General features: G+C 32.2%; 1 protein-coding gene across 1 annotated transcript in view; it reads right to left on the bottom strand.

Annotated features, from left to right (window-relative positions):
• Positions 1–19,767, bottom strand: part of LOC149477129 (inactive dipeptidyl peptidase 10) — an 84,695-nt gene extending 64,928 nt beyond the window's left edge. The window contains exon 1 of the mRNA XM_089710644.1: positions 19,478–19,767. Within this exon, the coding sequence (XP_089566770.1) occupies positions 19,478–19,735 (258 nt within the window). The 5' untranslated portion in view covers positions 19,736–19,767. The remainder of the gene's footprint in view (positions 1–19,477) is intronic.
• Positions 19,768–23,210: the final 3,443 nt, after the last annotated feature.

Here is a 23,210-nt window from a genome sequence, read left to right as displayed (position 1 = left end):
TAAATAAATGTTGATTTGTGAGTTTATTATTATAGATAAAGACGGCACATAATTTATACATATAATAAAATAGAGTATACAATTATACATCTCTTATAATCAATGGGGAAACTCAATTGAAAAGCGACTGCGAAATCAATTAACAGCGAAATGAGATGGTCTGGAGGGAAATCTCGGGGTAATTGTTGTAGTGTAATATAGATAGATGTATTTTTATCAGTTTATCATGTATTCTAGCAGAAGCCTGTGATTTTGTGAACAATAAAATAGTTTTTATTTTTAAAAATAAATATCCTTAGTTGTTTGTTTATTTTTAATAAATAATTAATAATTGACAGTCAGAGAAAATCTCTTGAAATACTAAGAACTAAGTAGTTATAATACTAAATAAGGAATTCCACTATAACATTCAACAAAAAAATTATGTAATTTTTCCCCAAGTAATAAATATAAACTGAACTATCCTTTGCCCTCTTTGTAACAAATGTCATCCAAATCGGTTCAGTGCTTTAGGCGCGAAGAAGAGACAAACAAACGTTGCGCACTGCGCACGCTCACATTACCATCCCGGGAGTAAAGACATATTTTATTTTTTAGACATTAATATTTCAGCCATTTTTATGACGGAGGTCAAATGGGGCCAACGCACATGTGTCAAATGATAAAATACGAGCTGAGTAATGTGAAATCTTTACGAATTTTTATATTTACTTTAGTTATGAGCGTAAAAATCGTGATAAGATGTAATATTTTTGCAACGTTGTAAAATTTTGTATCATAATTTTTGTTGGTATAAACCTTTACTTAAATCTTAAGGACATAAACATTAAATTCTCTCATTTTAATTTTAATGTGTAATTTTAGGGACGTCCCAAATATTTATGTACGAATCATAGCGATTATTATAAAACGTAAATATTTTAAACGACTCTATTAATACTGTTTAAAATTTATGTTTGATTTATACTCTTCTGTCACCAACTTATGCTACCTTTGCCACATCTATGCTGTATTTCCAACGACCAAAATAACAAAAAATAATTATGTAGTTTAAAAAAACGCATAAACTTATGAAATTATTGTATTGTCACCGAAACTTATCAAGGATAGGTGGTCACATATGTACGTGTAAGTGTACAAAGTTTGAATAAATTGTGTCCGTCCGTTTAAAATGTGTCAAAATCGAGTCTATTTAGATTCGTTTTTTACGGTTCGGCAGGCCGAGACTAATGTCAGAGAATAGAATAACGCTAAGGAATAGAAACTGTTATCGCCAATTTTTGACATAAGCTCATGATATTTTAGTAATTGCGACTGGATGAAAACTTTGTTTGTGGTCGTCGTCGTTGTCGTTGGTATTGTGAACAAATCCTAAGCAAAACATCATACGCTTATGACAATTAGTATCGATAGCGGATTCTATTCCTTTACGTTTTGACGTTTGTCTCGGCGCTCGGGTCGGTTACATAATATATGTGAAGTTAATAAAAGTTAAAAGATTCTCCAATCATTGATAATTCATACCACTACAACCACTTTCAATCCACTTTTAATTTCCCTGTACTTTCCACCACTTTCCCGCTTTCCGATCGATTTGGAAGTGAAAAGTTTAACAGCTGTTATTATCCCTTTAACGGTTAACCCCAATAAGTTCTAACAATAGCTTACATTGTTGCAGGTGCAGCGTGAAGTTGGAAACATTTTGTGATGGTCTTTTTGGAACGTTTTGATTCTTAGTGCTTGTTCAAGTGTTCGTTAGAATGTATATTTTAAGAATAAGTGCATTGTAATAGTTTTCCTAAATAAACAAAGATTAAAAAAAAACTAGTTTTTAATGTTATATTGTTTTAATTGTATAAAATATTATCTATTATACATAGTCCCTATTAAAGTAACAATATCTGTCTATCTGTAGGCCTGTCTGTCTGTCTCTATTACATAAACTACTGAATTGATTTACATTATATTAGATACATAGTTTGTTATCTAAGAAAGAACATAAGCTCCCGGATATTAAGGGCGAAGACTATGCGGTTTTCCTTTGAATATGCGGATAAAGCTGCGGGCGGAAAGCCAGAAGATGTGCAAGAGCGGTGATGAGTGTAAATGGGTGTATTTATGTCTGTCTGTAGTATCATCAACTAGTCCTAGATATCCAATTTGAAGTTAATTTTAGTAAAAATAGAAGCGACATGATCTCAGCAAATATAAAAAACTAGCTGATGTAACTTCGTCTTTTCTCAAAAGGAAATTTTTGTGTCATTTTTCCAATATTGTTCATCGATGCTCTGCTCTCTCTGGTCGTAACTTGATGTTATGTAATATGATGCCTTTCAACTCGACTTTCCAACTCAAAAACCATTTTTAAATTCTAACTAGTTTGTAGTAAATATGCAGTAATCTGTGGCAGTAATTGTGAGATTACATCGCTTTTTGAACAAATAATAATATACCTATAGATAAGGTGAAATGAGAAATATTCTTGTATATTTTGTAATAATAATGTTAATTTTAATATAATTTCTCTACTTTTTCATATAGTACGTCAAATGAAAAGTAATTAAGATCGTCTTATGATGTTACTATTTTATTATTTAATTCATTGTTATCTACAGCTACATCTACGTACCTATCTCTATAAAGTAAGTATTTTGCTAAAATAAGTATATTTGAATAAAAAAATGTTTTAGTTTGTATGTATACTCATGGGTGGTCTGTACAACATTTGCTGAAACCAAATTCGAACCGATTTTATCGTATATTTACGCGATAACCTCGTTTAGTTCAAAGCTCGAATCACATAAAGGCAAATACTTCACAAATCAGTCAATGAACATAAAAATTGTTTATTCCAACATTAACAACGTAACGCAGGTGTTGGTTGGCGCTTTGATGGGCGTTTTACAGCCGGGAATCGAACTTGCGACCGAGAACAAATAAATATTGTTTCTTTTATTATAAAATGTGTAATGTCTTTGGAATAAAATCGGAGTTATGTTTTACGTTTGATAATTTATTGTAGGGTGCTTTCGATAGGTAAAATATTAATTAATCAGGTTTATTAGAAAGCGGTCCCATAGTTAATGTTCAGGTTAAGTAAATGTAATTTTGCGTAGCTTATTTAAAAATGTATCGTTATTTTTTACACTCAACTGTTTATTATAAATACACCAGAGTAGTACATATAAAACTATCACAGGTTGAAATATCCATCCAGCTATTTCATGACTTTCACGATTTTCATGAATTTTAGCGTATTGACAATACTGTTTCTATTAAAACATCAACAAGCTATGATTTTAAGGTAATATGTTTAACAAATTGCACATTCAATATTACGATTTAAATTATCTCATTCATACTCTACATTATTACTTAATTCACTTATAAGAAAACTCCTAAATAACTGACGTGGAATACATAATGAGTTCATGAACATAACAACCCTCTTCCCTCCGAGTCCCTCTTTAGGGAAGTCCTCAAATTGAGCCGTCACTTTTATAAACGACAGTACAAGTTTTAAGATGGGGATAGTCTAGGAGCTGAGTCATTAAGTTTATGTTTGTGCTTATGGTGCAAAATTTTGCCGCTTTTTGGAATTTTGCACGGCGTTAAATTTACGAAATTTTAGGATAAAGGAAGGTTCGTAAACTTCAAGGGGGACGCCCTTGCGCAAGTCGCTACCATTATGAACCTTCGGCCCACGCGTCCGCTTTAAAATATAGTAGCCCTTCTGATTATCATCGAGAGACAAGGCAAAAAAACTAAAAGATCTATTTCATCACCATCTAATGCGAAATGCTATTTTATTTATTTGTACAGATGACATTCAATCTTATATGAAGTCGATCAAGTCGTCAATGCCAACCCGCTGATCAAGATCGATGATATACAGAATATAAAAAACTAGATTTCCGCCCGCGGCTTCACCCGCTTTGTCTAAAACATAATAAATTATATACTAAAACCTTCCTCTTGAATCACTCTATCTATTAAAAAAAAACCGCATCAAAATATGTTGCTTAGTTTTAAAGATTTAAGCATACATAGGGACAGAGAAAGCGACTTTGTTTTAAACTATGTACATGAGATAATAATATTAACTAAACACATTTTACATTTTTTATTAATTATTTAAATCAAACTAACACACTATGTTATCCGAGAGCCACATTAGAAACATAATTTCCCCAAAATTGTGTATTTAGCGAAATATAAAAAAAAAATACACTATTCAGAACACTTCTACGAAATTATTCCAAAATAGTATTCGAACTCTCACACTAGAGTACCATTATACTCGGCAACGCAATTTGCGCCCTCTATACCGACACCTGACTGTGCTTGCGTACTTATGTATTTTACATGTATTATGACAATCTAGCGTACTCTTAAAGATGTGTACTTGCTATTGTTAAGGTACTCGTGAAGGCTGTAGAAGAGAAATTTATATTTTACTAGCGGTTCACCCCGGCTTCGCCCGTGGTACATATTTCGCAATAAAAAGTAGCCTATGTCCTTTCTCGGGTATCAAAATATCTCCATACCAAATTTCATACAAATTGGTTCAGTAGTTTAGGCGTCATTGAGTAACAGACAGACAGACAGAGTTACTTTCGCATTTATAATATTAGTATGGATTTACGCTTGCTGTTACCATGATTTCGTTCGAGCGAGTGTATGTTGAAATTAAAGTATTTAAAATAATTTATTGTTTCTGTGTTCTTTCTATTTTTTTACTGTAGCAGCAATTCTATTTCTCTAGCGGGATCACGGGTGGTCGAGACTAGGCGTTGCTACGGCATGGCAAAAAGACGAGGGTTCAAATCCCGCCTCAATTTTTTCTAATATTTTCCATTCTTTCGAATTTTCTCTTTTATTAAAATAATTTTGAATGCTATAAAATCAAAAATATCAAATTCATTTAACCCGTATTTCTCTAGATAGCGTTATACATTAGCAAAATAACAAATTATAAGCGCAAGTGTATAATAAAGATTACCAGCTTATATCCAGAAACAGCCTCTAAAAAGATTTAATACAGCTCGCAAAACTTTCCCCGTATAGACCAGCAGTTGTGCAGTTGAGAATTTCAAACTAAAAGTTGCCAACTCACCAACTTTAATGAGTGCTCCAAATATGAAGCTTGTCTTATTAAAAATTTAAGAGATTTATCATTTTTCGTGACTATTTGCCAAGTTTGTTTATTTCTTAATATATTACTAAAGTAATAAGCGTTCATGGAAGTTTAAAAACCACGTGGTTACCCATAAAAAATTCGACTGTGCTTGTTGATGCTTCATCCTCATTTTCCTGATAAAAGTCGAACAGTTGCGACGATCTGAAGAATATATTTAATCCTTTATGAAGCACAACTTACTAAAAAAACTAGGTACGTATATTTAATTTTAAATAATTATAAGGCATCTTAATCCAAGTATATAGAATATAGATACTTATTCAACAATATGTAAATCAATAAATGTCTGTCTTTATCAACATTAAAATTCTCAGTCGTTTGAAATGTCGCATTCATCCATATTGATTATTCAGATATATAAGAGGATCATTAGTCCTCGTCGCCAAGTATTTGAATCGTTGATAAATATTCAGAAAGGCTTTATCGATTGACTGGACACCAGCCACCAGCAAATACTTTGAATGTTCCGCTTAAAGTACTAGATTTTATCCCACTTAACGTATTCTGTAAAAAGAAAGGAATTAGTATTTAATAATATAATTCATTCATTCGTGAAGAAATACACAAAAAAAATTGTTTAAAAAAGAAACACTTGGATATGGCAGAAATGATTTGTAAATCCATGTTTAGTTTTACTTACTCACATATTATTATGAGTAAGTAATCAATTTTCATTTGCATTGCATTTACAAGTAAAGCTTATAAAAAAATCACTTGTACGTTTGTATGTAACAATTTCATCATTTCTCAACTACATTGATTTTATGAATATTTTACTATCTGTGCCCCGCGGGTTTACCCCATTACCCGCATGGCTTCGCTCCTCCTGTTGGTCTTAGCGTAATGATATATAGCCTATAGCCTTCCTGGATAAATAGGCTATGTAACACTGAAAGAATTTTTCAAATCGGACCAGTAGTTCCTGAGATAAGCGCGTTCAAACAAACGAACTCTTCAGCTTTTTTAACATAGATAGATCTCTAGACTCTACCTACTTTCAAATTTATTCAATATCCTATCCTACTAATATTATAAATGCGAAAGTTTGTGAGGATGGATGTATGTGTATGTATATGATTCTCTTTCACGCAAATACTACTGAACCGATTTCAATGAAATTTCAATGAAAGAAACAAAAGCCCACGCTAGTTCCTATATAAATCCATAAAGATTCTGTAAACCAAGAGTTATAACAAAACCCACTGTGCACCACAAAATGATCCAAAATACTTGAAACAAACAGCATATGTACGCAAATAGTTCCGTAAAACGATTTACGACGCCGTAAAATCATTTCCAGCAACCGATCTATTGTTGTGCGTTTCACTAATATTGAATCATCAGTTGCAGATATTCAATGCTAAATGCTAGTATTGGTATTAATGGCTTATAGATATTACTTAGTATGAAGATGAAAATATGTTGTCGCTTATGAACCAGAATACCGTTTTATGTGGCCTGTATTTTGTGTTAAAATAAAATTACTTGATATGTTTTTTAAAGCAATTTTTAAGTTTATTGTCGGCTCTTCTCTGTAGAAAATACTTTTCGAACAAGTGGTAAATATTAATTTATGTATTATGCGATTCAAAGTCTAATTGAAAAATAAATTTTTGAGTTTAAGTATAACTTTAGTTTGTTTTAATGCTTTTAATGTGTATTCGGTAGTTCTAGAAAAGTCTGAAAACTCTTCTTATATACCTCTGTCATACCTAACCGTCTAACCGTCAGTGTCCTGGCAGAATAACGCTTGCCGTACAAGCTTGTACGAATGTGTATGTGTGTACATATAAATATTGGTATCCGTCTAATCGTCAGTGTCCTGGCAGAATAACGCTTGCCGTACAAGCTTGTACGAATGTGTATGTGTACATTATAATGTATAATGTTGTACGCCCTTTGTACGCTACACGTTAAATCACATGTATCACATGGCACAGGTACATGATGAATACAAATGGACTAAGCGTTTATATTCTAAGTCACGCTCGAAATAATTTCTGTATTTTATTCAGTACATATTATGACAATCTGTGTGTGTATATAAAGGTGTATATAGAATAGGTATACATAGATATTGTCGCGTGTGAGTCGTACATATATTACGTTGTTTTACCGAATTTGAAAGAGGAGGTTATATCATTTGACTTTTGGTGTGAATGTAATTTATTTCGTGTTCCAGCAATACACGCACATATTTACTGATAAAATGTAAGAAAATATATTATTTCTAGCCGTGCCCCGCGGTTTTACCCGTATTTCTCCGCTCATATTGCTCTTAGCTTGATATATAGCCTTCGTCGATAAATGAGCGTGTTCAAACAAACAAACAAAGTCTTCAGCTTTTATAATATAAGTATAGATAACCAAAAATACCTACTATTTATCTATATCATTTATTGATACTAGACAATATTTAGAAAAAAAAAAATAACAGAGGCAAAATAGCAAACAAATATAAACCAACCAATTATAAGATATAACGTTCTTCCTCGTGTTTCGCAGAAAGTAATAAATCATTGTTTATTTGTTTACTTCAAGGAAAAAGAAAAGGTTTCAATCAAATTAGTTCGGCAGTTTAAAAGGATATAGAGATAGGTTAATATTTTTACAACTTTTCCTATATGGACTTTTTATAAGAACTCTGCGCTCGCTTTGTGCTATTAGCATACTATGATTATATACTGAATCTATCTTTAAGACAAATTTAACTCATATTTTCAAAATTATATTAAGAAAGTATATCCCATGATCTATTACCAACATAGGATACAAAATTATACAGTAGGATATTATGTTGTATCCTGTACAATGTACATATATACGACGATGAGCCAGGAAATCAACAAAATAACAACGTGTAAATAATAATTCAAATTCATTTATTAACAGAACAGGTATAGGTCCATTTGTTAGTAATTTCTTAATTACTATTATGTTAGAACATCATTTTACAATTTATGTCATTTTACTATTTATAATACATACATAATGAATGGGAACTCTGAACTCCAAAAATATGAGGCATTAGTTTTACGAAAGCAAATATTGTAACCTAAGTTAGTGACTCAAAAACATACTCTATAATATTAAATGCTGTTTGTCCGTTTATTGTTTGTTTTTCTACTGTTTATAGTTCTTTGTTTGTTTTCCACGTATTTAATTCTTGGGTTTAGAAATTTACGCTATTCTTATTTATTAAGTGGTGAAAGACTGTTTCCTATTAGGTACGTTGTAATAAGAAAGATTAGGACTTCTCGCGAAATCTGCTAGATATAGACTTTACAAATAAATCCATAAGTGTATGCAGGTATGTTCGATTTTTATGCAGAACGTAAATAAAAATTTAAAGCAGCCAATTAATCGTCATAATATTAATGGCTTTAAAAAACGTTGTAATGATAAAACAGGACGATAAGTAGAAAAATATATTAATAATCATTTATGTTTATCATATCAATTTTTTCGGTCTAAAATCGTAATTATATCGATGAAAGAATTTACAAAATTGGTTTAGTTTTTTAGTGTACACATAAACGAACAAACAACCATTTATTTTTTTAATCAGCTTAAATATGCTAATAAAATGACCAAAAACATTATCTACAATACAATTAAGAATTTGAGTGCCAATTTAGCACTCCGAAATTTTAAATGTAGGTATTATACATCAAGATAAAATGCTTTTAAAAATCGCTACAGTGTCGCGAACAAAAACTTTTGCTGTACAGCCAAGGTGTTGCCGGGCTTAACTTGACAATATTTTAAGAACATGAGGACACTCATGACGTAAAAACTTGAGGTGGAAAATTGTTTTTATTTCTTAGAATGAAATTTATGCGTGTTTTATGTACGTTTATTATATTAAAATTAATATTATTTGATGAATATAGGATAAGGTTTTAAGAATGTTATCTCTTTTTTTAACCGATTGTGTCTGGAAGAAGGTTATGTTATTATGGTTCATAAATGTCTCTATCTTATATGCTGAATCACAAAAAATCTCAGCATGTGCTTTTATAAAAAAACTAGCTTCTGTATACGGTCTCTGCGAAATACATGCTATCCATTTGTGAAAACAAAATGATAATCAGCGCAACAGTTTTTGAGTTCATCGCGAACAGACAGAGGCATCGACGGAATTTGTTTTATATTAAGTAATACATACATGTATATTTTGACGTATTTTATAACCGTTTTAAAGTTTTAACAGAACACATAAGCACGATTCAAGTTCGTAATTATTCCTTTGTTTCCATTACACTGCAGCCAAAAGAGCTGTTTAAATAATTAATGCTAAGGTAGGGTTAGCAGATATAGTTTCGTATTTAGAGTTCAGTTTTAATAATATTAAATATAACAATAATTAAAAGCCACTGCATTAATAATAACAATTTAACCCTAATGACAAATGATCATTAATGGAAAATAAATAAGTTTATTTGTAAATATTGCTCTATGTAGAGCCTAAAATACGAGTAAATATGAAGAGACATATCTCACAACGTATAATTATTTTATCTTCTTCTATATATTTATTATAAATGCGAAAGTTTGTCTATTTGTTGGTTTGTTACTCCTTCAAGCAAAAACTGGGCACACCCATAGATGTTAACTTGAATTAACACATAGGATAGCTTTCTATCCCGAAAATTCCACGGGAAAGGGAACTATGCTGGTTTTCCTTTGACTACGGCAAATCTGCAGGCGAAAAGCTAGTAACACACATAAGAGATATTTGGAACCTACATGGCTTTCTAAATGAAGTTAATATGCTATATACGAATACATATAATATGTCTTTAGAACCTGGTTATATCATAGGCTATATAGAGACTCCAGCCTTTGCTTATATGAGAATGTAATTCAACAGAAATCAAATCGAGGTAGGTATGACGTTATTGGAGTACAAAGATGGCCCAAATTCTAGACGTTCATATAAAGCTGACATTGGTTTTGTAATATGTAGATTTAAATTTCTTATCTTTCTATAAATGACTAGCTGCTCAACAAAAATATAAAATATAGCTTATCTGTTATTTACAAATATTTTAACTTTCAATTAGTGAAAAAAATATTAAAATCGATACAGTACTTTTGGAGCTTATTCAATACAAACAAACAAATCCTTTATAATGTAAGTGTACATAACAGAAATAAATAAGGTAAAAAAACACACAGAAAATAATAGATCCATAGTTTATTCACACAGAAAAATCGACGTCCACAGCACATTTTATCGCATTGTACAATGAATGGTTTTGAATGAATAGATTTGTTGGAATTATTTTGTTGTTACGTTCGTCAATGTACCTGTTAATAAGAAAAATTAATTTAATATCTAAATACAATACAAAAACAAACAATACAACACAGAAACATAAGAAAATCAGTATTTCTGCGAATACTTATTACATTTGTTTAACTTTTAACTTTTTCACATTTTAATATATATACAAACCACAACAAACCCAAAATAAAAATGATTGGCAATTTTTCTTAACTAGTTTTCCGCCGCGGCTTCGCCTGCGTTTTCAAAGAAAAACCCGCATAGCTCATGTTCCTGTGGGATTTCCGGGATTGAAAGTATTCTATGTCTTATTCTAGGTCTTCAGCTACCTACATGCCAAATTTCATTGTAATCGATGCAGTAGTGTTTGCGTGAAAGCAAATACTACTGAATCGATTACAATCCATCCTCACAAACTTTCGCAATTATAATAATATGTAGGATAATTCATAAAGAATTAAGTTTAGAATGTAGCCTTAAAGAGTACGCACTTCTTTAAATTATTTGAAAACACACAGTAAAGTTTAATTAAGCTCATTATCTATTAAATAGTATTATAAATTTGCCATGTTAAACATATTTTATGCCATAGCAACCCTCTTACGTGCGTTCATCTCTCATATTACAAATTTTCATTACATTCTGAACTAGGAAAGTTGTACGCGGCGAGAATTTTAAATGCTTTTGTTACTCGCTCTTTTTGTTAACTCCCTTTGGTTTATTGTTCACGACAACCTGGTAATATGAACATTAAAAAAATAAAGTGGTATCAGAACCTCCACCTTTTTACAAGTTGATACATAGCGTATTAAAAATCGTGCCAATACTAAAAACATAAAAGTTTGTAAGAATGTATGGATGTATGTTTGTTACACTTTCACATGAAAACCACTGAACTGATTTTGCTGATACTTTGCAGTTATGTAGCTTATGTACCAGAATATCATGAGATGGAACAACCGCGCGACACAGCAAGTAGTACCTACTAATGTAATATGTATTACATAATATAATGTACTAGCATTTTGTACTCAATATTTCTTAAAATCTATTTTACTATAAATTATAAATTCAACTTAAATCAAAACCACGTACGTAGAGGAAAGCGACTAACAGCTTAGAAATGCAGATAGCTTGCAGCAGCGGTTTACATGCTCCATGTTTGATGTTTGACATTGTTGGTACTAAATAGCCGAAATATCTGTGCAATACAATGCAAATATAACTCTGTAGAAAGCATGTGTAGAAATAAATACATATTTTAATATTACTTACTTACTGTTCAGTTAGAATGCTACAAAATGTTTAAACGATTTGTCATCAACTTTTTAAATGATTGTTGTTTACGTAAAGTTAAATATATAATAGCCTATACTTATAGCATTCAGGGCATAGAGATCTAGAGAGATGCCAATCGCTTGCGCTGAGTACGAAACCGTGTCTCATAAAAAATTTACGCACACAACTGCAGTAATCAAAATCAAAACAATACTTCGCGTTGTGTGCGTGTCATCATACAAAAATATGAGAGCGACTATTCGTTCGCACACTAGATTGTAAGTGACGTACGTATACAGCACCGCTACAGTTTGTTCTCTTTTTGTACATATTGCTGCGACACCGGCCCCGCCCCCTAACCATATCTCCCTTTAGTTTCTGTGATCTGTGATTCAGGGATTGCATAGTTGTTCCTGAGATAAGCGCGACAAACAAAATTGAGAGTAATTTTTATTTTTAGAGCTGCCTGAAATCTTCTGTTTAGCTTATCTGTTAGTTAAAATGACATGAAAATTTACGATAAAAAGTGTCAAATTAGCTATTAAAAACTTTCTCAGCAAGCAATAAAAAACGGCTCTTAACATCGTTAATATCTTTTTTCATTACAGAGTACCTACCTAATGAAAATTATTGCTCATTTTTGTTTTATGTCTTTGTCTACATACCAGTAATCGATTTTATTATTGTTAGATAAATGGTAATACGATCGCAATAGGCCGGGAGATACTGACACAAAATTGACACTACCGCCTACTTCTTTTTTATGAGCTATCGTTACCGATAGATAGATATTTTTGCGTTACAAATCGTTTGACTTTCGTAATTTATCCGACGAGTTCGACGCCCACGCAACTAGTCCGCCGGTACCAGCGTTCTGACCATCATTTTTCTTTTTGTCATTGCGTACTAAGACCTCTGTAGAACCGCCATCCTGTTACAAATGACCCAAAATTTTGTGTCAGTATCTCCCGGCCTATAAAGTATGGAGTTCGAAAGAAATATAAAAGTAAAAAGAAACTCTCTGTATAGAAATACATCCATATTTTTGTGTCTCGTGCTTCTGTCATCCGCGAATAAAACACGGTCAAAATCAGTTATGATTTAAAAGAAGTAACCTGTAATATTTGACACTGGGTCTTCAACTATTTCATTCCAAATTTCCATCTAAATCGGTTCTGCAGTTTCATCATAGAATCTTTGCAGATAGACAGACTTACAATATAAGCATGAATTCTTGTTATGCGCGTAATTTTCGTAACATTTTGGAAGTTTACGTTTAACCGGATTATGATAATGCAGGTAACGTGGGAGTACATTATACACCTGCTTTAATCTTCCGGGACTGTTATGGTTTTGGAAGAAAAATAAATATTGTTGTGTTTTATTTCTTGTTAAAAACCAATGATTAAAAGGGCTGTGAAATGTCAATGTTTTTATATATTTTGTTGTTTAATTTGTAAATGTGACTACCATTTTAAATGCAATAATTTTGAGAGTAAATTTTCAAGGTCGCCTCATGGCAATACCGTCACGCCATTCCAGACGACGACGATTAGTATCTTTGAATCTTGAAAGAAGTTTCACTTCTGACACGCCTTTTTTTATTTGTGAGAATAGATAGACGATGTTTCATTTCACCCAAAAGCGGCTTATCTCGATGAAATCACCTGTAGAGATAGATTATATTCTGAATAAAAGTGTTATTAGTAAAAAAGGGTTCGATATGTGAAGAAAATAGAAGATAATATTAAAGGGAAAAGTGCAAAAAACACTTCTCTATTTTATGATTAGTTTTGGACTATATGAGACAATAAAGAAGATTTGATTATTAAAAAAATGTGTGCGTGTACTAGTGTACACACGTAAGAAGTGAAACTTCTTTATGACCTTATTTTTCAAAAAATTATTTACTATAATATGCAATTTTATAGAAATAGGTCGAATCACGCGTGGTAGGGATAAGAAAAAGATGGCGCGTAACGGAAAAATGTCACGCGTAACGAAAAAATGTTACACTAAATTTTTTTCCAACCCCGATAAAGAAGTTTCACTTCAAAAATTATTTCAAGAATTAACATCAAATCATAGAATTCCCAGAAACTTTCATGTTTTACGGTACATTTCTTCTCTTTGTCGATAAAGGCAAAAGTAACCATTAAAAGACTATTAGCCATAGGAATGGAGTCACGCTCACGTGTCCCTTCGTCCAGCATACTCACCACAACTCACCATGGAATCCTGATATTTCATGAATGTCAAAAAACTGTTCTGAAATAGTGCTAAATAGTGCCCAAAGGAAAAAAATAGTGCTCTTGTACTTGCGAAGTTATAGCCATAGTTCGATGAGTATGCTGGACGAAGGTTTCGCCCAGCATACTCACCTCCGTCCGGAGAATCTGTATACGCTTCAAACATAATTCATACTTCAAAAAATAGTTCCCAAATAGTGCCAAACGGTGCCCAAAAAGAAAAAACAGTGCTCGAATAACTTCGGAGTTATAGGCTTCGTTCAGTCAGGCGTAGAACCTACGCCCAGCATACTCACCTCAGTGCGCGAATATCGAACGAGCTATAGGTATAATTTACGTCTCAAAAAATTGTACTTGAAATAGTGCCCAATATCAGTCCAATTTTTGCTTGACTTTTGACTTAGAAAACCATTAAATTTTAATGTAAACTTCTACATACTAACGTAAAATGGGGTACAGTCGTCGACACATGTTTTTGGACAAAAATATTAAACTTTCTAATTGTAGACTTCATGTTATTGGAAATAATTATGGTATTTTCTCACATGTCAAAAACTTTCGATTAAATGCATTATTATATATTTTATAAATAATAATAAATGAATGAAACTTTAAGCGTAAATGAAGTCTAATACTTCATTGCATTGTGTGTTTGTCTGAATAAAAACAGTCATTTGCAGCCAATATAATTAATATCTTGAAAAATTGTAAAAAGGAAATTATACAGTTTCTTTTTGTATATATGTTGCAGGCAAAACTTATAACCAGTCAAAACTAGTACTGTGACATAGTTATACAAATTTTTAAAACTCTTTCCAATAGTTTCATCAATGAAAGGTTTAGCAATAAAAAACATTTTTAATTACTTACGTTATTTATTACTATTTAAAGGGCCAAAGTAATCAGAATTCTAGTTAACTAGTTCACAGCTTTTGTTAACATTCATAATATAATCAATGTAAATAGAAAAAATTGTAGTTTTAATATTGTATATAATATACATATAAAAAAATGTTTAGCGTCGCGGGCGCCGCGCGTCGTAAGCCCCATACCTATTGACCGTACGTGCATCCATTACTGCCACACTATATTGAACTTTATCACATGAGGAATACAGGTCAATTCCGTAAACGTTGTGGTACCGTCCTTGATCCGGAAAATGATTATTTTGAATAATTTTGTCAGTTGTAATGTAAGCATTAATAACAGCAACTTTATTTTTCATGCATGATTTACTTCATTTGATATCTTAATCCTTCAAGCGCCGTGATCTAGACAAATATATAAAATCATTGTTCCTAGCTACCGGGGTCCCATGCGACGCGCGAAGGCTTAATTATATTATTATAAAGTATTATTAAAATAATGTGTAATTAATAATATTGCGATTCTAAAGTAAATACTCCCTTACATAGACAATATAACAAAACAAATAATTTACACAAGACAAAAATTGTTAGAAAGAAAGTTAATAATATTGTATTCGACTGTACTCAATGTAATGTATGTAGAAGTTTACAATCAAATTTAATGGTTTTCTAGGTCAAAAGTCAAGCAAAAATTGGACTGATATTGGGCACTATTTCAAGCACAATTTTTTGAGACGTAAATTGTTCCTATAGCTCGTTCGATATTCGCGCACTGAGGTGAGTATGCTGGGCGTAGAACCTACGCCCAGCATACTCACTGAACGAAGCCTATAACTCCGAAGTTATTCGAGCACTGTTTTTTCTTTTTGGGCACCGTTTGGCACTATTTGGGAACTATTTTTTGAAGTATGAATTATGTTTGAAGCGTATACAGATTCTCCGGACGGAGGTGAGTATGCTGGGCGAAACCTTCGTCCAGCATACTCATCGAACTATGGCTATAACTTCGCAAGTACAAGAGCACTATTTTTTTCCTTTGGGCACTATTTAGCACTATTTCAGAACAGTTTTTTGACATTCATGAAATATCAGGATTCCATGGTGAGTTGTGGTGAGTATGCTGGACGAAGGGACACACGCTCACGACCTCACCACGCCCGGACAGATTGACGTTAATGCGATAGTGATTTTAAACTAGTTATTTCGCCCAGACTTTCCTGGAATATAATATATGTAATTTAGGATAAATGTAGCCTTCTGTCAGCAAAAACAACTTTTAAGTTGGTCTAGTAGTTTTTGATTTTTCTTTACAAATAAATACTCAAATATAAACTAAATACTAACTACGAATCTGTATTCTTCTTTATAATATTGTGCTTTATTTTTACTATTTTCATATTTTTTCTTTTGTGTATTTTCATTTTCATGTACAATGAAGTATTAAATATATTCAGATAGTGTAGTTAGGAGCTCTGTAGAAACGTTTTAACACCGGCATTTTATAGGGATTTGTATATTTAATGAATTCTACAGTACATACATATAAACTTTTAAAAGCATACAGATTATTTTTTAAAAGACGTTTGTGGAGGAAATACGCCATGATAATTTATAATTTATATGAAAAACTCGGCGATATCATCACCCTTTCCGATGTTAGCAAAAATGCTGACATCAGCTGTATTCAACCCACGTCTTTCAGTTTATCATGGAAGGTCAAACTCATTTCAATTGCCTAATTTATTTTCTTATTTAAATATGACTTTTAAATATTTAGGCATATAAACGATAAATCTTCTAATATACCTAGAGTTATAAATAATTAATATAGTTAAAAAAAACTAAAATACATGCTTAAAGTCGTGAAATTATTGTATTGTCACCAATCCTTGATACGTGTACAAAGTTTGAATTGAATCTATCCGTTTAAAGTGGGTCAAAATCGAGTCAGGAATCGATTACATACAAACATACAGTTGAAGCTAATTTAATTTCAATTTAATTACCGCATCATCACTACATAGTATAAAACAAAGTCGCTTTCCCTGTCCCTATGTCCCTATGTCCCTATGTCCCTTTGTACGCTTAAATCTTTGAAACTACGCAACGGATTTTGATGCGGTTTTTTTTAATAGATCGAGTGATTCAAGAGGAAGGTTTAAATGTATAATAACATCCATTAAATAGTGGAGAAGTACTGTTATTTTTGAGATTTCTAATGTGATGTCGTAAAAAATTACATTTTTTCCGCTTACATTGCAAACGCAGGCTAAACCCTACGAGTTTTATCAAAATAATGTACTAAGTATTATACACATTGAAAAGGTCTACAGAAAAGTCCGCGATGGTATATGTCTATCTCTTATGGATAACCCACAATAACTTTTTTTTGTCATTTACTTTTTACGACAAATAATGGCTAATTTTCGATGCGATTTTAACCAATACAGCATTAATCCTTAACCAATTAAATACCTTGAATACATTGTTCATTTAATATAGATCTATATGGCCCTTTACACCGTATGATTTAAGTGAATATTTTCGAAGATATTACAGATTTAAAAATTGCGGGACGTTGCGTTTGCGGTACTGGCCTGCCACTTTGGCCACTGAAGCCGGAGCGGGCCGCTATGTGTTTATATACAACGTTCACAGTTTTTCTGTAGTGTATTTAGTATCAGCATTGCACCCGTGCGAAGCCGGGGCGGGTCGCTAGTCTAAAATATATGGAATTGTCCAAATAGTATAAAAAAATACGTGTGGCTCTCGAGGACTGCCGCGGTAAAGCTATTGCATAGCATCGCATCGCTGTGCTGGTTGGAGTGGGGGGGTGTCAGGTTTTTTCGTTACGGAATTTTTACATTCGGTCGCCGCGCTCAAAGTCTGAGATAAAAGCTATGCAATAGCTTAATAACACGAGATACTAGATCTAATTCTCTTATGTTACATAATATCTGATAGTGCAGTATATAACTTTAACTAGAGATTAGACAAACTGCAAGCTAAGCTGTTAGTTCTAGTTAGTGTACTAATTGATTTCTCTGCAAGTCGGCTTTTATATTGTGATTGGTGTAACATTAATTGATGCAGTTTGAATTGAATTCATTATCAGTGCTACATTAGTTGGATGCTCTCCAATTTTAGTAAATTATGCTGACCAATCCTTAGTTATTGCAATTAGGCTGTGAATTTTAGGGAATGCTAATGTATTTTGAAAACATTTAAATAGTTCTAAAGTTTTAAATATGTTAGTCAAAGTCGTATTAATGATCGTTCAGTTATTATAAATATTGGCAGAATACAGACAGGTACAATATAGCTTCATGTTTTGTAATATTTTTATCAGCACTGTGGCAAGACTTTCATTTTTTATTATTAAAGATAAAGGATTTTATTGTGTTTGTATTGTTAAGCGTATTTTATGGAAAATTTCATGTCTCCCTTAAACCGTTTCGATTATTCCCACAATTTATCACCCTATCTAATTTTATCACAGCGTGTAAAGCGGTTTTATCCCCTCAAGTTACAAAGACATACAGTTTTATTCTCATATAATAATACGGGCTATGCCCTCCGGTTTTGCCCGCATTGCTCCTCCTTCCTCGATAAATGGACTATCTAACAGTGAAATAATTTTTCAAATCGGAGCCGTGGTTCCTGAAAAGTGTGTTCAAGCAAACAAACAAATTCTCCAACTTTATGTAATATGATGTTGATTGATGATGATATGATGATGATTTAGTTAAACAAGGCTTAAAATATAAGAAATGATTTCATTCTGTTCTAAATATATATCTGAAAATTTTCCTTTAATATTTAACTTGGATAGTCAGCTCTGCGAAGTAATAACAAAAGTTGTATAAGAGTAATAACATTTCTTCGACGTGGCGAGACAAATCAATGCCAACGAACTCGCAAGAGCTAGTAATCAATTCTCAAATCATTTCAAATAATACTTCTTTGTTATAAATTTAAGAGGAATGTTGCATCACTTTCACATGTATTATATCTGCTGCAATGATATAAAAAGTAAAAAGGTGTATCACCACAACATTCGATCTTCATAACGGCACAGTACGGCCAACGGCCAACGGCCTGTCCATCTGCAAGAAAACTTGCGCAAGAAATGTCCGACAGTCTGTCTGACAGCAGCTTGCAAGTTTACTTGCAGGTGGAAACGCGGAATTAGACTTGCAAGTTGCTGTCAGACAGACTGTCGGACATTTCTTGCGGAAGTTTTCTTGCAGATGGAAACGCGGCCTAACAGTATCGTACACACGATTAGACGTCAAAGTAACTTGCAAGATTCAACTATCGTGAGCGAAAAAGTGACAACTGAAGTAAAATGTGGCAAAAAGACACATTTCGACTTGCCACTCCCGGAGCGCTTATATCTACACTTTTTTACTTATAATATCATTGATCTGATTTTTGATCCGTCTGTGTTAAGACTCCTTTCCTTGGATTTTGAAGCCTGTAGCTGTGGTTGTGAGTATAAATGTTTTATTTGCTAGAAAGTAGAGACTCCAATCAAACTGAGTTTTAATTGGCTAAATATTTGCATCTGTTTTTAAAGTCAGAATCTCACCTCTGGATTGATGTGCGGCGGCATCACGATCTTCTTCTGCGGCGGCGACCTTAACACAACATTTTCATCACGTATTATAATCTGTGGCTCCATCGCCAGCAGCTTCTTCTTACACTCTTGCATTTGCAAGCACTCCTTGTCTTTCTTCGACAACACTGACTCTGAAGATGCATGTTTCGATGTGTGCTTACTCGATACTTTTAAGCTATCCATCGACGCTGTCACTTTAGCACTTTCCCTACCGTTTGAGGACGCCATGTTTATTTAGGTGTACCTCAAGGTTCACTATAGATCCACTGTTATATAATATTTATGTTAATGAGTGTGTGCTAGTTTTACGTTTGCATTTGTGTTTTTAGATTAATATTTACATCACATTACCTAATTTACCACAAGCACAAACCTAGTCAAATTGAAATTTTAATTGCCAATCTATTTAATAATATAAAATGGTGATATGTCATAATAAACTAATTAATCAATTTCTTTATCACACCAAAAGCATTTACGATTCAGTTCCTTATAAATGTCTATATTTTGTTTTAAATTAATGATCAAAACTATGGTATGATAAGAATTTTAAGATCAAATAGGTACAGTAAGAATTAACCAACTTTTAATATAATCTGTAATATTCAAACTTCTCACTGTCATACCAATTTCAAAATCAAACCAGTTTATTCAAATCAGTATCCACAAGATATCATTTATACCTATTTGCCACATTACGAAATCAGAGCTCGCGAACATAATCCTGCTATTTGAGCATAATTCACAGATTTCTATAGCTTCATTTGGGATGAAAGCCTCTAATAAAGTAACAACTACCTCCCGTGTTGAGGAGATAAGGCTATTAGGCGTGCTTATACTCGCACTTAGGTGAAACGCGTTTTATAAACAGATTTAGATATACATACATAGTATTTATATGTAGATATTCTTGGAGTATTGATCAAATTTGCAGGAATTTCAGTTATTTAGAGATATGTTTTTGGATGTATTCCATTGTTATTACTGATAAAATATTCATTTGGCTTTGCTTAGTTTCATGTTAGGTTATTGATTTCGATGTGTAAAATTATTTGTATTAAATTTTACTGCCATTTAGATTTATAAAAACAACTAACAGACAAATACTCGTATTGTTTTTTTTTTATTATAAAAGCAATGCTTCAATACTATTAATTATAAAGCATTAAAACACACATTTATATTTCAAATCTAAATTATTTGTTTACATCTTTCACACCATTAGGTATAGAAAATATTACATTACCCTAAGGCATTACCAACGTACAGTTTCCAAGTGCGCAATAAAAATATATTCTATTCCAATATAAATAAAGTCCAAACACGAAAAGCATTTTAACTCCCCATACATCACAAGCAGTTCACACCTCGGAATATTTTTGTATTTGTATACATGATAACGCTATTTACGTGTTATTCTATAATATTTTGCAATCAATCATCCCTTTTGGTAAGGGGTAGGTTTTAGGGTTCGTTGGAACTATTTATTTCGGATTAGCTGTGCCCCACGGTTTTACCCGCATTGCTCCGCTCCTTTTGGTCTTAGCTTGATGATATATCTAATATAGCCTATAATATGTTAACCCGACGTTAGTAATATTCATGCAACCATTTAAGTAAATCCCTGCATAATATTCTGTTTTAATTTTTGTCAATACAAACAAACACTCCCAAAATATATATATCGTACATTAATTTTGTGTATATTTTTGTTGGTAGTAGAATTTTAATTCCATATAGTTATTACCATATATCCGCATAATAACTTGATCTAATGTGTTTTGTATGTATGAAACCTCATTTTGGCAACTACATTTAATTACCAGTACGAAAAATGAAACTAAATAGCGTTGAAAAAACAAAATGGCTGCGAAAGGAAGGAGCCAAGTAAAAGAAAAATTTCAGTTTTAAACTATTTTAACTTTTTCATTAACAAAAGCTTTTTAAATGCTTTTTAAATGTATACGACTATTATATTTAAACCCAAGTGGTTTATTGGTTGCATTTTTAATTAGAGTTTTTTTACGATAGAGCCAAAAAAGCGTTTCAATTATTTAAAAAAGGTTTTTACTTTACCTAGCAGTATACCTAGCTGTACATTACGCATATATTTGTGTGTTAAAGTAGTACATATTTTAATACAACACTCTTTAACTTATAGTATTCGATATTGGTAGTATGTAGATAATTGTCGACCGCCTCCTTGGTACTTGGTAGGGTAGCACCGAGGGGTCCTGGGTTCGATTCCCGGTGGAGACGAAGAAAAAAAAATGTCTCGGTCTGGTAGGACACAGAAGGCTGATCACCTACTTGTCCCTAAAGAAAAATCGATTAGTGAAACAGATGTATAATGCATCTGCCCCTTACCCCACTAGGGGACATGGGACTTCAGTAGGCATGAAATTAAAAAAAATGTTCGTCTTGTATGTATTGGTTATAGGATTACACAACAATTAAAAACGTAATACAAGGCTTAATCCAGTAACGTGGTATGCATACAGTTGATAAAAATAGCCCACGATTCACCGTGAAATTTTGATAAATTATTAATTAATTTCACAGTTTCGCTCATCGCTCGGCGTTACGTAAATATTTTGAGAAAATCGTGTAAATATTATTTATAATTTATGTACGTTTTGTATCAAACGATACATCATATGTACGTTTTTGTATCCTTGCTTGAAGGTTGGCATTTACGTAGAAAGGGAGTATGGGGCAAATGTTTTACTGTTATTGATATTAGGGGCAATATTGTTGGATGGGGCAGGTGTTTGCTTTAGAGGCAAGGCTATGGGCAGATAATTTTTAAGGTTCTCTAATCGACTGAAGGGGCAATGAGATGAAATTTCTTTGATCCCACGTTCTTTTTCACTTTTTGCTTTCGAGTATACAAATGCAGAATCCATAGAATCTTAACATGTTTTTTTCATTGCGGTTTGTACATTGACGTACAATTTACAACTTAAAGTATATAAGTCAATAGTTATGGGCCTAAATAAATAAATAATTGCATTTACCTCGAATCTGTTCGAGTATAAAACTGAAGTTAGTTAGGACTCTATTTTAATACAAAAAACACATAAATCAGTTACTCCATTTTGAAGTGAACAAACAAACATATTATCATAACAAAAGATATAGGTAACTTAATAATGATCGAATCTTTAGCAATAAGCAGACGGCCTGTCCCTAATGGGGGCTTGGGCCGGGACAAATTCAGTTAGGTTATAACACAATAAGTGCTAGCATGAATACTAAATAGTGTAGACTTTAATATCGCATCAATATTATATATTTACTACAGTTTTACTACGTAATGTTCATGTATATGGAAGCTTTCTCTTTAGTGGGAACAAAAATATGTTAAACAGCGTAAATAAGAAATAATGCTCCTTAGTATGGGGCAAATGCATTTTATTTCGGTTTCACTGATATAATTTATAAACATATTAACAATATTTAGTTTTAGATTAAATCTGCATAATTTACCGGGAACGAACCCGGGACGTAGCGTTGTAGCCTCAAATTTTTGCACTTAGAGTTACTCTACTACTGTAATTAACATAATATTTATAATTAGATTACTTATTCCTTCTTTATTAATACTAAAATTAATAGCTAGCTTATAATATACTTCAAATAGAGAAAATGTAGAGTCAAATAGTAAATTACTTTTCAAATTAACGTTATTTCTTTTTAATGC

The sequence above is a fragment of the Colias philodice genome, chromosome 25, assembly GCF_061535455.1.
Source record: "Colias philodice isolate Cphi_HAF_F1 chromosome 25, ilColPhil1 Martin Lab GWU primary, whole genome shotgun sequence".
Lineage (NCBI taxonomy): Eukaryota > Metazoa > Arthropoda > Insecta > Lepidoptera > Pieridae > Colias > Colias philodice.
Note: the sequence above shows the minus strand (reverse complement) of the source record. Positions and strands in the feature narration are given on the sequence as shown.